Source organism: Watersipora subatra, chromosome 10 (assembly GCF_963576615.1).
Source record: "Watersipora subatra chromosome 10, tzWatSuba1.1, whole genome shotgun sequence".
Lineage (NCBI taxonomy): Eukaryota > Metazoa > Bryozoa > Gymnolaemata > Cheilostomatida > Watersiporidae > Watersipora > Watersipora subatra.
Window position 1 is genome coordinate 18,235,097 of NC_088717.1, and position 17,530 is coordinate 18,252,626.

Sequence of the window (17,530 nt, forward strand, 5' to 3'; positions counted from 1 at the left end):
GGTGCAAGCAGACTTTTCTTACCTTCAGCCTAAAAGGTGATATGAACTATTATACTATAGGTTGATTCTTTGATTAGGAAATTGGTGCAAGGAATTATAGTGATCTCTGATGGATTGGTAAACGTCCGCTTGACTTTTAAAGTTTTCTATTCATTAACTTCTAATTTTAATATATTTAATCCTATAGTAGTTCGTAGTTCATTCACCAGTATGATTCTATGTGTTACTTAATTGTTGCGTTAACCTTTTAATCATAGCGAAGAATGTACAAGACCATGCTGTATAAGCCTGCTATCTACCGAGTCGTGGAGGGCTGAAAGGGAGGACAAAGTGTTGGTTGAGGAATTTCCCAAAAATGTAAAACTTTCATTTCTTCGATTACCAAAAACGGTGATGTCCCCATATGCTATGTCCCTGGGATACTAGTTGCTGCTAAGATACTCTAAGCCATAAGGCCTTTAATTCTAGCGGAGCTGTTAAAAATGTAAATAAATAATAAATTATGAACATTCAACTTTGACAAGGTGGTTTTTAAATAAAGTTTTTTTGTCCAAAAGCAAGCCTCCTTTAGCAAATGTGGAATATTGGTCTGTAGAACAACACTATTTTACAGATTTGAGATAGGAACGCCTATGTAATACATGCACAACCTTCTCAAAACTATGTGAACAGAAAGTTGAAGATTCATTGGTATTAGATGATGAAGAGTTTGTGCCAACCACTGAAGACTGGGAAGAGTTTGAGCCTAATGTTGGCCAGCGTCAAACGCTCTCCAATTGCATATAAAGTAAAGCTGAACTGAACCAAACTTGACAAAATATGAAGAATATCCATAGAGTTATTACTCACATTTTTATGTCTACAATATCATGGATTCTGATAAGATTTTTTAAAATCTGTGTCATGATTGCAAGGCTATATATTTATTCTTTTTCCGATCGAGCAAATATGATGTAATAACAGGAAATGGTGTTGCACAAATCTTATTGTAAGTCAAATATTGTGTTGTGATTTCAGACCCGAATCCTCCTTCAAAGAGGAGAAAATAATAGTAAGTGTGACAGCACTCTAGCGACTATTTCACTGTCACGCCTGTGCCCTCCCCTGCTCATTCACGATGATGCGAGAAGGTGGATGGGTACAGTTCAAGGTTACATGTGCCTCCTGTCACCAATCCTACACTTGGGAAACAACTGCCAGGGTGAACAGAGCTCACGTTATCAACCCCCTCCTTGCAGCTGCATCACTCTTTTCTGGCAGATGCCTTACGCAGAACCTCCATTTTCTTTCACTCCTGAACATCGTGATACCTAGCCACAGCGTTTGCATATACTAACAAAGAGAATACTTACATGGTGTGAATGTTAATATTCATCCATTAACTTGGAAATGTGAGTAAAAGCTTGGCACATTATATATATATATATATATACACATATACATATATATATATATTTATATATATATATATATATATATATATATATATATATATATATATATATATATATATATATATATACTCATGCTACAGACAGTACTGTTTCGGCTATTGAAGCCTCATCAGTGCAGCTCAAAGCTTAGGCAAGGGACACAAATCCCATTACCAATGAGAGTTGACTTCCTGCCATGAAACAACTAGGTTGCCTCACAAACTTTAAGAAAGTCAATGCGCTGGCACCAGAGTGCTCAAATCTCCAAAGTGATGAGCTTTGCACAAAGGCTAAGAGTGCCGCACCTCTCACAGAGTGCTCAACCTTTATGCAATATATTGAGTGCTCAATATTATTATTACATATATATATATATATGTAATAATTATTTTCGTTCTATCACTCTCTAGCTATAACTATTACTACTAGCTAGCTTGGTGTATAAGAGCTGGCTTGTGGCGGTGCTTACTTGCTCGGAAATTTGATTCTGTTGAGCAGCTTCTTCAGATAGAGCGTCAGACTCGAAACGTTAGGGTCTTAACTCTTCAGAATTTGACATGGTTTATGATCGCAAGTCGGACATGTACATGTACTTCAAACTGTCGACAGAATGGCCAAGCTGAAATGAAACTGTAAATTAATGAGCATCAATATTTGGTAAGGGCTCTTCGTTAAAACCCGAAGTGTTTGTCATAAACTAGTGCTACGAGAAGTTTTACATTGAGCCCTTTATTGGCCTTTCAATTTACGTTGGAACATCACGTGACAAAAAAATAACCAAATGTAGTGACTACGTCAGAGAAATAAAATGTTTCCGATCTATGGCGGTTTCGTGATGGCGATGATTAGGTAACCTTTAATTTTTGAGCTTTTAAGAGCTTGTAATCACATTTCAACAAGTTTTCCATCTACAACACAGCAGAGTAAGACATGGTGAATCTTTTGATACCAAATAACTATAATGTGAATTTTGTTGCAAGTCAACCTTTAATGTCTGTATTTTTAAAACGAAATGATCCCTTACACTACTGAATCCCAATGGTTCATGCTCGTGCGCACAGCATGAGGAGGCAATCCAAATTTTTCTGTTAATCTTCAACGCGCACCCACCTATCAGCTAAGATGGTTTGTTCAGTAGTACTTATGGTGTCAGAAGTTAAATGTCCGCTGGTCCAGTTCATCTTGAATCTATATTCTGCCCCCTTTGAAAGGTTAGCTAATTCATGGAAAGATGCCTTTGCCAGACAATTACAATACAATTGTGAGCTCATTCTAGAGAACATTTCAGCTGTTCTTTATAACACCTTCATCATTTCTAGCACCGACATATTTTAAAAATGTTAATACTAACCTCTGTCCCAGACTTGGCCATTGTTTCAATTTAATGGTCATATTGAACTCACAGAAACGGAAGAAATTGAACGACAATGATGATGTAATTTTGGGCCTGAGATTGTTCCACTGCAATAATTGAGTGTCTGAAATTTGAACATCTTGCATTGAGTAGCACAAGAATTATGATTAAATTCCGGATGGTTATTGACTTATTACTTCCTTAACTCAAAACTAATACTAGTTACTTACACTATTACCTAACTCAGTACTGCTACTATAGCTACTTACACAATTCCTTAACTCACTACTGCTGCTAGTTACACTATTCCTTAACTCAGTACTGCTACTAGTTACACTATTCCTTAACACAGTACTGTTACCAGTTACACTATTCATTAACTCAGTACTGCTGCTAGTTACTTACACTATTCCTTAACACACTACTGTTACTAGTTACTTGCACTATTCCTTAAATCACTACTGTTACTAGTTACTTACACTATTCCTTAACTCACTACTGCTACTAGTTACTTACACTATTCCTTAAATCATTACTGCTACTAGTTACTTACACTATTCCTTAAATCACTACTGTTACTAGTTACTTACACTGTTCCTTAACTCACTACTGCTACTAGTTACTCACACTGTTCCTTAACTCACTACTGTTACTAATTACTTACTCTATTCTCTAACTCAGTACTGCTAGTAGTTACTTACACTATTCCTTAACACAGTCTGTTACTAGTTACTTACACTATTCTTTAACTCACTACTGCTACTAGTTATTTACACTATTCCTTAACTCAGTACTGCTGCTAGTTACACTATTCCTTAACTCAGTACTGTTACTAGTTACTTACACTGTTCCTTAACTCACTACTGCTACTAGTTACTTACACTATTCCTTAACTCACTAGTGCTACTAGTTACTTACACTATTCCTTAACTCAGTACCGCTACTAGTTACTTACACCATTCCTTCAAACAGTACTGTTACCAGTTACACTATTCATTAACTCACTACTGTTACTAGTTACCTACACTATTTCTTAACTCACTACTGCTACTAGTTACTTACACTGTTCCTTAACTCAGTACTGCTACTAGTTACTTACACTATTCCCTAACTCAGTACTGCTACTAATTACTTACACTATTCCTTAAATCACTACTGTTACTAGTTACTTACACTATTACTTAACCCAGTACTGTTACTAGTTACTTACAATATTTACACCCCTGAACCTTGAAGCACATGTTTTTAAAGCTACATTGTATTTTGTTTAATCCGCAGTATAAGTTAAAACATAATGGCCAATACTTCGAGTAGCTAAATATGTATTGCATTATACCAAATGCATTATATAACACTATTTGAAAGACCAAGTATAAAAAACCGAGTTTTTTATTAAAAAAATTATTAGAGTAATCTACAAAGAAATATGTTTATTATTTTATTGTTTGCCTTACATTAAAGACAGACAAATTGAGATGTTGCCATAGAAGTACAGGGGATTGAGGGTATGCATAGGGGGAGGTGGTAATGTTGGTGAAGAGCTGGTCTAACTCAGACTTTGTAATCTTCAAATAGAATCGTCTTTTTGTTTTAAATTGGATATTTTCACATGGTATATTTAATTATGCTGGCTAGTGTTTTATTTCTACTAGCTTCTGCCCTTTTATTAGTGTCTGCGGCTTTCTTGGCTGTTGATATGGATGTACAATCTGCTATACTTTTTCAAAGCATCAGATTTGACACAATATGCCAATAAGACCAGCATTGACAGATCACTAGCTGATGACTGCGCCTGTCTTCTATTACCATTTTATACTCCTTAGTGAGATACCAATTCTTATGTGAATTTTATTGAAAATATACTGAATAGGCCTACTTGTGGCGCTACAGCAAACAAATAACTTAAACATTGCGTCTACCTGTTTATTTGGTCATAGAAAGTTTACACACCATTTTACTGAGCAGCAGTCCAGCAGTAATTTTATCAAGCTTTAATTCACTACTATACTAGTGCGCAGAATGGCTACTTCGGTTGAAAGTGAAAAAAACATGGAAATTAATTTATGACTAATAAAATTGCATTACATCACAAGTGAAAACACAAACATCTGATCATGCAATGTGCTTCTGTTAGGGTACGTTATATAATGTAGTTCGGTTTGCAGTCTTTGAAACTTGCTCAGAAAGGAAGGCAGGTTTAGCTACATGTTTCAGGCTGACAGAGTCAGTAGATATAGTTTGACATACTAGCTTGCGTGAAATGGCTGCCTGCGTTTAGCATACATGAGCTGGCTCTGTGCCATAGGCGAGCCAACTTATTATGCTGAACAGGCTAGTGAAGTTTATATTGCGAGTCACATATCCCAAACACATCTATCGTAGGCTACCTTATCAAACACTCAGCCTTACCTAACACACCAGTCGTAAAAGACTTACCCAACATGACTTCTGTTTTCCTAACATACAAGTGGTAAGATACTTTCACTAGACACGAGTTTTGTGTACCTAACATACGAATGGTAAAAGAATTTCACTAGACACAAGTTCTGTGTACCTAACACACAAATTGTAAGATACTTTCACTAGACACAAGCTCTGTGTAGCGGAAAGGAAAGATGGAAAAGATACATTAAGTGAACTGTCGGCAGTAACGACATTCTGCCCAGCATCTGGATTAGCAGGTTGGGACTGTGACTGCACCCGCAAAGATGTGACACTCGGTTGTGCAGATGCAGATGTGAAATCTGATTAAGTGGTTTTGGGTATGACATGCTGATGGGTATCTTGAAAACTGTCAATAGTCTATGTATCTGAACATGTATTAGAACTTAGCTGCAAATGTGAAAACAGGACATCTGGCAATACTTTTGAAGGAGCGACATCGGACGAAGCATCTAGGGATGAGACTGTTGATTGCAGAACTGGAGACTTGAAAAGCATCTGTGGATCTTGAAAATTGTTGCCAGTCAATGACTGTTGCATGATCAGCGCTCGCGTAAGATATTTTAAAAAGGTGAGTTGTTGACCAATAATAGCGTAGCAATGTCTGCATGGTTAGCAGGAGTACCATGAGTTTTCTCAAGTTTTCTCGTAATGTACTATAGCGATGACTTGTAATCTTTTGTCTGATTGTAGATGTCCCCAATTAAGCTATAGCATGATGACAGCCTATTATGGCTGACAGCAAATGCCAAGTACTCTTTGATCTTCAAGGTTTTCTGGCAATTTTCCAGTGCTCTGCCACAGTTCCCGGAACTCGTAGTACACTTTTGCAATGCAAGTATAGCGGTCAGCAACATCTGGCTGCATGCTATCGCATGGATAATTTTTAAGCCTTGTCTCTAGTGATTGTACATGACAACAAATCGACATCGAATACTCTCCGATTTTGTTGTAAGTGTTTGCTATAGATGTGCAGCTTTCAGCTATGTGCAGGTTGTAACCAGGCAATTCATAGATATTTTGCTTTATTTTCAATCTATTGAAGTAGTATTTTAGAGCAGCAACATTGTCGCCCATACATGCTTACTCTCAAGCAATTGTTTTCATAGTTGTTGACAGTAATGGAATGGCTGGAACTAATTGTAGTTGATTTTTGTATCCTTGATGACTTGGTCTTATACTCCATAGAGCTAATATGTGGTAAGCTAATTTTCCCTCAAATACTTGCTATTTCGGCATGATCAGTGTTTTTGCCATTGTGAGCTCTGTTCATGTCCAATCATTTCATATGATACTCCAGGGCCTGGCTGTAGACACCTAATGAAGGACATACTAAGATGATGTTTCTGTTGCGTTTTGCTGTATCAGTGGGATTGGTGTTTTCTTCTTAAATCACTTTTTGCATGTCCAATGACTTAGTGTAATATTCCAGGGCCTGTCCATAGTCACCTAACAAATGATGTACTGAGCCGATGTTTCTGTAGGTTTTGGCTATATCAATGTGATTGGTGTCTTCTCCAGACGTAGCTTTTTGCATGTCCAATGTCTTAGTGTAATACTCCAGGGCCTGTCCGTGGTCACCTAAGGAATGATATGCTGAGCCAATGCTGCTGTAGCTGGTTGCTATATCATTGTTATTGGTGTTTTCTCCATAAATCACTTTTTGCATGTCGAATGCCTTAGTGTAACACTCCAAGGCCTGTCTGTAGTCACCTAAGAAGTGATGTACTGAGCCAATGTTTCTGTAGGTTTTGGCTATATCAACGTGATTGGTGTCTTCTCCATAGGTAGCTTTTTGCATGTTCAATGACTTAGTGTAATTTTCCAGGGCCTGTCCATAGCCACCTACCAAATGATGTACTGAGCCGATGTTTCTGTAGGTTTTGGCTATATCAATGTGATTGGTGTCTTTTTCAGAGGTAGCTTTTTGCATGTCCAATGCTTTAGTGTAATACTCTAGGGCCTGTCCGTGGTCACCTAAGGAATGATATGCTGAGCCAATGTTGCTGTAGCTGGTTGCTATATCAGTGTGATTGGTGTCTTCTCCATAGGTAGCTTTTTGCATGTCCATTGCCTTAGTGTAATATTCCAGGGCCCGTCCATAGCCACCTAACAAATGATGTACTGAGCCGATGTTTCTGTAGGTTTTGGCTATATCAATGTGATTGGTGTCTTTTTTAGAGGTAGCTTTTTGCATGTCCAATGCCTTAGTGTAATACTCCAGGGCCTGTTCGTGGTCACCTAAGGAATGATATGCTGAGCCAATGCTGCTGTAGCTGGTTGCTATATCAGTGTGATTGGTGTCTTCTCCATAGGTAGCTTTTTGCATGTCCATTGCCTTAGTGTAATACTCCAGGGCCTGTCTGTAGTCACCTAAGGAATGATATACTGAGCCAATGCTGCTGTGCTTGGTCGCTATTTCAAGAAGAGGCTTTTTTGTGGAAGGCCTTTATGAACTGCACCAGATGAAGGCAACAGCTACAATACAACCACATGCTATACAGTGTCGGAACTCATCAGGAAATGTTGTATGAAAATTCTTCATGATGAATAATTAAGACAACAAACAAAAGTTATATGTTTTATAGTATGCGTATATGGTAGTCCTTGCAAGTCCAGTTAAACTACATATATCATTCAATAGATGTAACAAAAATTAGAAAGAAAATCTTTTGCACAGCTACGATTATTGCTAAGCATATCGCACTAAGTAACTCGATAAAAAGACTAGTGAATCAAGTATGAAACTGCACATTTCCTCATAAATATCATTAAAGATTTTAAAATACATTTTACTGGTATATCTTAATACAAACTGCATGTACCATTCTAAATTCAACAAAATGAAAAAGTGAATTCATATCCATTGTGCAACAATGTTTGTCAAACGTATCATTGCTGAGACTGAAAAAAAGCGCGAGTTTATGCAGTTGTGGACAACAATGTTGTTGTTATAGAATACTACCTCAAGAAGTTAACAGTGAAGAAACCTCTCAATGAATGACCTGGTTGCCACCTTCACCTAGCTGAGAACTGCACATCTATAGCAAACACTTACAATCAACTCGGGGAGTATTCAATGTTAATCCCCTATTATGATCACTAGAGACAAGGCATAGAAAATATCAATCAGATAAGATGCAGCCAGATGTTGCTGACTGCTGTCAACAGTAGCAAATATAGAAAACTTGTAAACACTTATCTTAAATACATTTCCAAATTTCCTTTATATTACAGTATATGCACTTGTCTTCATATTTAGATACGTATTACTAAATAAACTAGAACAGTACTACTAAAGATAAATATATTTTTTACTGTTTTCTTGACTTCCACAATTGCAAGATACATCTCGCTACAGTGAGCTAAAACAGTGGAATTAGCTATAGTAACCTCTCATTGCCATATAAGGAAGTTCTGCATATGACACCTTTTGGCAGTAGCAGGAAATAACAATCAGAACATTCTGGAACCCTACCTTTTCTTTAGGTTGGTGAGCCATGGGTAATCTCTAGAAGGAATTCGGCAATCGTTTGCAAGTTTTATAAGCCATTATTAACTGCTGTGTATTTCTATGTTCTATGGAACTTCTTGCCTAGAACAGCAAATAGATTGCAAATTACAAGCATCTCGTTTATTAATACCTTTATCAAATGTGATGATAAAAATGCTTTACTCTTTACACGCAAAAAGCTCAAAGCATAACATGAAATTCGCCGGCTCTTACCTGCTTTTTAACAGATTTATACTAAACAAAAAAGAATATTGACCTTTGGCCTATACAATGTATTGATCTGAAGGCGTTGTGTACTGAGTGTTGCCAATACAGTGAGACTTCTTATTTTATTGTTTGTCTGCCCACATTGGCATTGTGTATTTGAATAGTACTTTTAATGATTGGAACAGAGAGGAAAACTAAAAAAAGTAACAAAGTTGTTTATAATCTTGACATGTTTTAAGATGAGTATTGTATTACATGTAGCTATGTTTATGTCTAACATTGTTCTTTATCACCCAATGCCTAAGTTTTAGTTATTGTATTCTTATGTCATAGATAGTCTGTGATATATCTCAGACTAGTTTTTAATGAATACGGTATCCAGATTAAAGAGGGTCCCTGGCTACCAAAGTATCTCTCCTCATAAATATTAATCAATATACCTAACAGTGAGTTTATCTTTATACAGAAGTAAACAAGTAGACAAGATAAATTTGCCAAAACTTATTAAGACTGCTTCCGGATCTCCTGTGAGTACCATAGAGAGTTATGCAAGACAAAAGTTAGAGAAACCTTTCATAGAATAAAATACGAGATAAGCTCTTGTTTATCTACCACTACTTGGGGCTTTAACAATATGCAAAAAATAATATGTAAATAACATGATAATTACTCCGGCAAATCCATTAAAATATCTGTAGCATAAATGAACACTTTGTTCTAAAGTAAACACTCAATTATTGTGGTTTGAAAACAAAATATTTGTCAAGTTCACCAGTCATGGCTTTTGCTGACACATGGTCATGCATGTGCTTGTTCATTGGTATCAAAACAGAGCTGACTCAGTTGCCATGTGCCATTTTGTACCCTTACGGATAAACCTCTCATATATCTAAGATTGTGAAGGGTATGAGATTGACATCTGAACACCTCATGTATAGGCCGATTTGAAGGAAATTTGAAATTACCCTCAATGATGTGCCAAAAGTCATATGCATACATGCAATCAACTAAGCTATGGCTTCCTCTACAATTATGAGAAGTCCGTGAATAGAATATGAATGTCATTAATTTACACAATACGAATAATTTCCTCTGCCTGCAGTAGATTTGATTACATCCAAAAAAGAGATATAGAAAAGTATACAAAGTCAATTTAACTTCAACTCAAACAGTGACTTGTAAGATGCTGAAAATAAAGAAATAGAAAGTGGAAATGTGTAAAAAAGTTTTTAGAAAAAGTACATAAAGGGTTTTCTTGTCGACCATGAAATATAACTCAATTTTGTGCATTCCGCAGCTGTAACTATTATACTTGTAAACCAGTAAAACTGAACAACTGATGAGTGATTTTTAATTTATCTATTAATTGTATCAGGTAATTCAATTGTTATACTATTTTCATTTTGTAACGTCGTATAAGTACTACTGAATGCCTGGCGTTGCATATGTAATAAAATTATTACTCAATGAAGTTGAGTAACTTAAGCTAGTAACTTAAGCTAGTCTAAATATTATACTATAATAAGAGTTGTACATGTGTCTAAAGCCAGCTTAATAGTCATTACGTTATGCGCCACAATCTCTAACTCATCTAGTAGATTATAAGCTAAGCAAGTAGTCCTAGTTACTGATAATACTTTTACCGATATGATAACTATGTGCACAATTATTCTACTGTATCACAGGTTGGCTGGGTTTAGTGGGTTAGCTCGCCGTCGTGCAGACCTAAAGGTTCTGAGTTCAAATTTACTGCAAAGTGGATTTTTCATTCTTAAAACTTCATCGCTATAACTAGACGTCCGGAGGACAAATGACCAACACTGTGATTTATGTGTACACATTCAATTGTGAAAATATGTTATTTTCTCTACTAATAAAGCCCACTTTTGCCTGTATGTATGCATAAGTCACAGGTATTGTACAGCCATGTCTTTCCACAAGCGCACAGCATTTGTGTAGAAGGTGTGAAAGGTGTGGAAACCCATAGCATTCCCACACCTTTCGCACCTTCTACCCGTTCACACCTTCCACCTGTTTGGAAAGGTATGGAAATGCTATGCATTTCCACACGTTTTGAACGATTTCATACAAATGTCTGACACATAAGCTTCAAGCCTTCCATTAGATCCCCAAAATTGTTGTTTTCCAAGCTCTGTCTGAATTCTGATAAACTCTCTTTTAAACAGCCACCTGGGTGCTACCTGATTGCTATCTGCGTGCTGTTTGATTGAAAGTAAACTAAATCTAGGGTGAAACCGGCTTACTAATAGTAGCCTGGTAATAGTAGCCTTACTATTAGTAGCGTACTAATAGTAGTACTAATAGTAGTACTAATAGTAACTGGGCTAAACTCTCTATGTTCTTAAAATTTCCAGTGACTTGCTGTTCTAGGCTATGGTGATAAATCAATTGATATATGATTACACTTTCCTAGCAGTACAAGATTGGCAATAAAATGAAATTGGTACTCGCCACACCTCAATTCAAAACCTTTATAGCAATTTGCAATCGAGCAAATTGAAGGTTCCTAATAAGATTGTGACGCGTTAGAACTGCATTGTGTCATTGGAGTGCATCATGCAGTAGTTTTGCAGGTCATCACATCTTTCTAATGCTCAGTAGATATTTGCTGCTACTGCACTCCTACTGTAAAATCCCTACTCTGATCTATTGCAAATTTACTTCTGTGACACATTGCCTGAAACCCAACAATTTATGTATGCGCATTCTTCAAATTTTGAAACTGCATGTCTACTGCAACCAAGCATTAGTTGATACTGTGGATCAACGGACACTGCTGGCTTTTTGAGAGGCTGTTCTGCATTGTAAAATATTGTCAGATGTCGTGTTCAGCCAGCTCGTGAACTTGCACTGTAACTCTCATATGATTTAGGAATAGGGAGTCAGGCAGTATCACAATTTTGAACTAATGTATGCTCACTAAGATTAAAAAGTAAAACCATATTGTATTTTTGTTTTAACTATATATAACAAGTTTACAAGGTTTATAATTATATATAGGTTTACGATATATTAATAGAGGTTTTACATTATATGAACAGTAAAATACATATTTCAAATACTAAAATCTTTCAAAACCCACCCCTTCGTCCTTTCTAAAAAGAAAAAACTAGACTCACCTTTTCAATTTAAAAGCTTAACAGCAACTGTAGTATTAATACATGTAGTTTGTTTTGACAAGTTTTTTGCTGTCTTATCAATTTCACTCCTTTTATCGTTAGTGATAACGGTAGTTTTACAAAAAGTTAAAGGAAGCTTTTACCTTCAATGTCAATTTACACCAGTTCTTTAAATTGTTAGACAGTATTTTCTATACTCTGTTAAGGGAAAATATTGCAAAATATTTCATGTGCCTAATAGTCTGGTTGCCACAGGACATTTTTGTGTCCCTTTTACAAAGGAAACAAGATTATGGGGCATAACGATTCGTAGGTTTACCAAGTAGACGAGAGCATATTTTACCTTTTTAATTAAACCTAGTGGTGATACTATTGTTAAGCAGGAAGTAATAGCAAGTCTTACAAATGTGTTTTGTATTCGGTAGTTGGTGAGAGGACTGGCCTTTGGACCTTGACCTTAAGCCTGGCTAGAAATGATGAAATGAGCAGTTATATTAGTGATCTCATTGACAAAGCAAGTTTTCATGATAGTTCAATGGAATTGTTTTAAGCCTCGCTTGGTTGCAAGTAATGCTAACTAAAGCATGCGCATGTTGAAGCAGTTGGCTAAGATGCCCGATTCGCTAATAATATTGGTAGACTATTCGAAATGGCGCCTTACTAAAAAAATTGAGACGATTCTCTACTTTTGCCGATATATCAATCAGCTTGTCATACAGGTTTCATGTATAGTAATCTATATTCCAAAACATTCATAGACATTAAATCTATTTAACTTCTATTAATAGCATAGATTCTGAATAACTCAAAGCCAAAACTTAGTTATATAATGTTCATTGTAGATGTTTAAAACATGATATGGTTTGTGGTGAAACATCATGGCAATGTACAGATTATACAAATCTATCAATCAGTTATGAAACAAAAAGTAATGTACCTAAAGCAAATATGCCAAGGGCTAAGGGACCTAAGGCTAATATGTCAATAGCTAAAGTACATAAGGCCACGTCACACACAGCATAAACAACTATAATAACTATTTCTAATGAACAAACAGTGAAACTGCATGAACCGACCCAAATTAGGCAGTTATGTAGATCAAAACACTCAGTCCACATAATATGTGGACTGAGTGTTTAGTGCACATACCTAGTAAATACATATTATGTATTTACTAGGTATGTGCACTAAACATGTAAACAATAATTTATTTGGTATTGAGAGACAATAAAACTGTTTTGAAATGTACATTGTTGCGAGCAGATGCTCGCAAAATTGTACAGCAAGAGCAATGTATATCTATCTCAATCTCAATATCTATCTACGGTAATGGAAGCGGTGTAATAACTTTGAATCTTGACAGCTTTTCTGGACATCGGTTATTCTCGCACAGTCTTACAAGAAACAACTGTGCTTAACAAAGCGAGTTTTAATTCACCAATCAGTAGTGTATTGTATTTTAAACTTACAAGGCTAAATGGCCGTGATTGACCACCTGCAAGTTATGACTACTCATCTGCTAGACATCGGTTCTTGAAACAGAAACACAATAAAAAGCTGGGGTACTTTTCTGAACCATGTCAGAACTAGAGTTATTTACGTAGATTCAACATTCTACTCTTTCTTTCTTATTAGTGATGTGTTGATCGCCCTATATAGAGTTTACTGGTCACTAAACATTTTTATATCCGGTGAATAATAAACTAGTTTATAGGAGAAACTTTGAAGTAAGATGCTTCTCACTATGTATACATATTTAAATAAGTCAAATATCTTACCTGCTTAGTGCTAAGCGCTGGCTAGTGGCACCTACACATATGATACAGGGCTAACAACTGATACTGGCCGGTCAGAAGATAAGTTTAGTTTTTTAGAAGATAAGCCTAATGTAGGGTATCAGCAGTACTGCCCGATAATTATCGCATTAATTCTTAGTATTTACAAAGTGCAAGCAATTGAAAAACTTTCTTGTTGGGGTCACGTACACTTATGAGTAAATCAATACTAGCTTGTAATAGCGCTGAGCATATAGCTAAGCATGTTAGTCAGCTCATTTAGCAGCCAGATGTCTCCCTACAGTGACACCTTCATCATTCTAGCTTCTATAAGCTGTCATTAATTTTTATAACCTGTAAACTATAATATGAAGGCAAGCATCCAGTGAACTAAAGTAAACATTTTATTAATAAAACAAGTATAAGTTGTGGCCAATCATCAATGCTACTAGCTAGAAGTACTTGAAAAGGAGCTGGAGGATCAAGGACCTGTCTAGCGAACACCATAAAATATTCCGAATAAGCACATTAGAGCACAAAGAGTGAATAACCATATGGAATGACTTATTTCATGGAAGCAAGGGGCATCAGACTAACTAAAACTGATACCGTCCGTGCTGAGCCAACCAACAAATGTCAGAACGGAATGTAACAATCCTTGAAGGGTTTACAAGTTTTAAACAGCTCAATGACCAAAAGAAATTAAGTTTAAAGAAGCAAAAGATATGGAGTGCCATTTGTAAAATTTTGTGATATCCACGCTATAAAAACATGTTTAGTATGTCAGTTTACATGTTTAATATGTCAAGATTCATGTTTAGTATGCTAACTTACATATGTAGTATGTGAAGATTTGTGTTTAGTATGTCAACTTACATGTTTAGTATGTCAAAGTTCATGTTTAGTGTGTCAGTTTACATGGTTTATATGTCAAAATTCATTGTTGAATGTTAATCTGCATGTTTAATATGCTAAATTTCATGTTTGGTATTGCGAAACACGCATGTTTGCTATCCGGCTGCGATCCGTGTTTGATATGCCAATATTCATTTTTTGTTATTCAATTTTTATTTTACATGCGATCTCTTTTTTGTTACGTTTAAAAAAAATGATCCTAGCCAACCGCGCTCTTTTTACATGTAGCCCACGGCCCATCAAAAAATGGTTGGCCTACTTGGAGAACTTCGATCAATAAGCCTGAGGAACAAAGACACTATAGCGAATTTCCTCACTGCGTGCAGCCAAGCAAGCTTGGTCACATTCGTTCGTTTGATAAAAAATTGATCCAAATTCAAAAGTGACTTAACCTTGGAGTAAAGAGCTAATGAAGACTTACTAACTCACTTGTTTATTCCTCAAATACCAGGTCTTATATCACAGCAAGTGAGTATTGTAGGTTGCTGTTCTGTTTTGTAGTAACAACGACGTAGATTTCCTCATCGACATTTTTTTATAATATATTGAAGAAGTTATTTATAGACTGACTGTGGCTCCATCCACTCTGTATTTTTTTACTCTTGTTTGTTCAGTGGTTGTTTGTTGGAAGGAAGCATTACCATTCATATAATTGTATTTGCAACAAACAATTGAATTTAATAATGGAAACTCTGTATATTGTATATATAGTCTCTGTGGCACACTGTGTAGTGAGTGTCAGTACGAGTCAGTTAGTCTAGTGCTCGAGAGCCTGATTGAATGATGATAAATAATGATTAATTCTTATTATTTAATGTCTCTGATTTAAATGATCATTTGTTAGTTTGTTGAAGGAAATGATGATCCACGACCAAACAAACGGGAGCGAAGTTTGAGAGTTTTTATGATAAACGCATGTGCACACAACTTACGAAGATTATTCATCAACAAAGTCACTAACCCTTGTCTCGAAATCTCATCAACAAATTTAAGCATCATTTTGTAAAGTCGTTAAAGTATAATAATGATACAAAACACATATAAGCCTGTTTAAATATGTTACCAAGTCTTTGTAAGTTGTCGACAGTCTCTTAAAACTTACCCATCTGAACGGATTATACACAAATAGACAGATTTATTTAGCCGAAAATCGTTATTAAAACTTGCTAAGCCGCACTTTTATCAAAGTTAAGACCGGAAGTTGAAATGCCGAGCGACAGAGAATAAAACGATTAAGTCGTGCGCATTTCACGAAAAAATAGCATGCACATTTCACCAGTCTATAGCATTGTCGAATTTTCGAAGGTTTCTGTAATTGACGTAGGAGTACTGAAATCATTTCATTTTTGCCGATTTCAAAGTAACTGACATTTTAGACACATTTGAGTGCTTTGGTATTCTAACTGATGTCCAACGCAGTGTAAGTAAAGAAAATGACGATGATATTTTTTTCTAACGATTCTTATGAGATTATTACAATATTTAATTATAAGTTTGGATGACTAAAGAACAATGACTACGTAGTACAGATTTTCTAAAAAGCTATATTGATATCACAACTTCTTGATATTGCTAGCTATGCCGTTTTGAAATGTAAACAAAATTGTGCATTGGCTTTATATTATTACTATATTAATAATATTGGTTATTCTAATAATATCAGTGCATTTTACTTCTAATATTGGCCAATATTCCATTTCTCCTATATATAAACATAAACATATAATCATATATAATCATATAAACATAATATATAAACCTATAATCTTTTCCTTTCATTATTGCTGTTTGTTGTATATACACTAATAACACCCACACCCAGTACATTACAGCTACCATTGCAGTTATCCTATTGCACTGCAGTGCCGTTGACTGCTAATATTGCATTTCTCAACTATCAGTACCCTTTCTTTTTTCCAATATCTCTTTGGTCGTGGGCTGTATGACAGTGGAATTTCTAGTTAATTAATCAGCCAAACAGATGTAATATTTGCTAGGTATGCAACTTCACATCCAGAAAAAATATTATTTAAAAAATGATCTGTTGAAATTAATGTGTGTGCGCGTGCGCGTGTGTGCGTGTGTGCGTGTGCGTGTGTGTGTGCGTGTGTGTGCGTGCGTGTGTGTGCGTGTGTGTGTGTGCGTGTGTGTGTGTGCGTGTGTGCGTGCGTGTGTGCGTGTGTGTGCGTGCGTGTGTGTGTGTGTATGTTTGCGTGTGTGTGCGTGTGTGTGTGCGTGTGTGTGTGCGTGTGCGTGTGCGTGTGCGTGTGCGCGTGTGTGTGCGTGTGTGTGTGCGTGTGTGTGCGTGCGTGTGTACGTGCGTGTGTGCGCGCGTGCGTGCGTGTGTGCGTGCGTGCGTGTGTGTGTGTGTGTGCATGTGTGGGTGTTTGGGTGTTTGTGATTTATTTCATTAAATAAACAGTACATACAATTGCATACATATGAAAAAGAAAACAAGTAACAGTTTCAAACAATTGTATATCAACATTCAAACAAAAGCATAGATGATGGGGCCAGTGCGAAATAGCATAGCTTAACCGGTTGCAGGCCCAAGTCAACAGCATAAGGCGTAGACATTAATGTTCAGCAAGCAGAGCTAAGATGGAACCTTATCTCCATCTTAAACTCACCAATAGGATTATTAATTTCAATGACGCTGGTAATTTATTCCACAGAGCAGAACTCACAAAGTTAGATGTTCGTTGACCAGCAGATGAAGAATAAAAAGGAGTAGGAAGTGAAGATGTTTG

The 17,530-nt window shown here is 36.2% G+C and overlaps 2 protein-coding genes across 2 annotated transcripts in view; one reads left to right on the forward strand and one right to left on the reverse strand.

Annotated features, from left to right (window-relative positions):
• LOC137405732 (uncharacterized) overlaps positions 1 to 17,530 on the forward strand; it is a 215,139-nt gene that overhangs the window by 84,562 nt on the left and 113,047 nt on the right. The gene's annotated exons all lie outside the window — the stretch shown is intronic.
• Positions 6,617 to 7,564, reverse strand: LOC137406835 (G-protein-signaling modulator 2-like). The gene has a single exon (XM_068093445.1). The coding sequence runs from the start codon at positions 7,562 to 7,564 to the stop codon at positions 6,617 to 6,619; it is 948 nt and encodes a 315-aa protein (XP_067949546.1).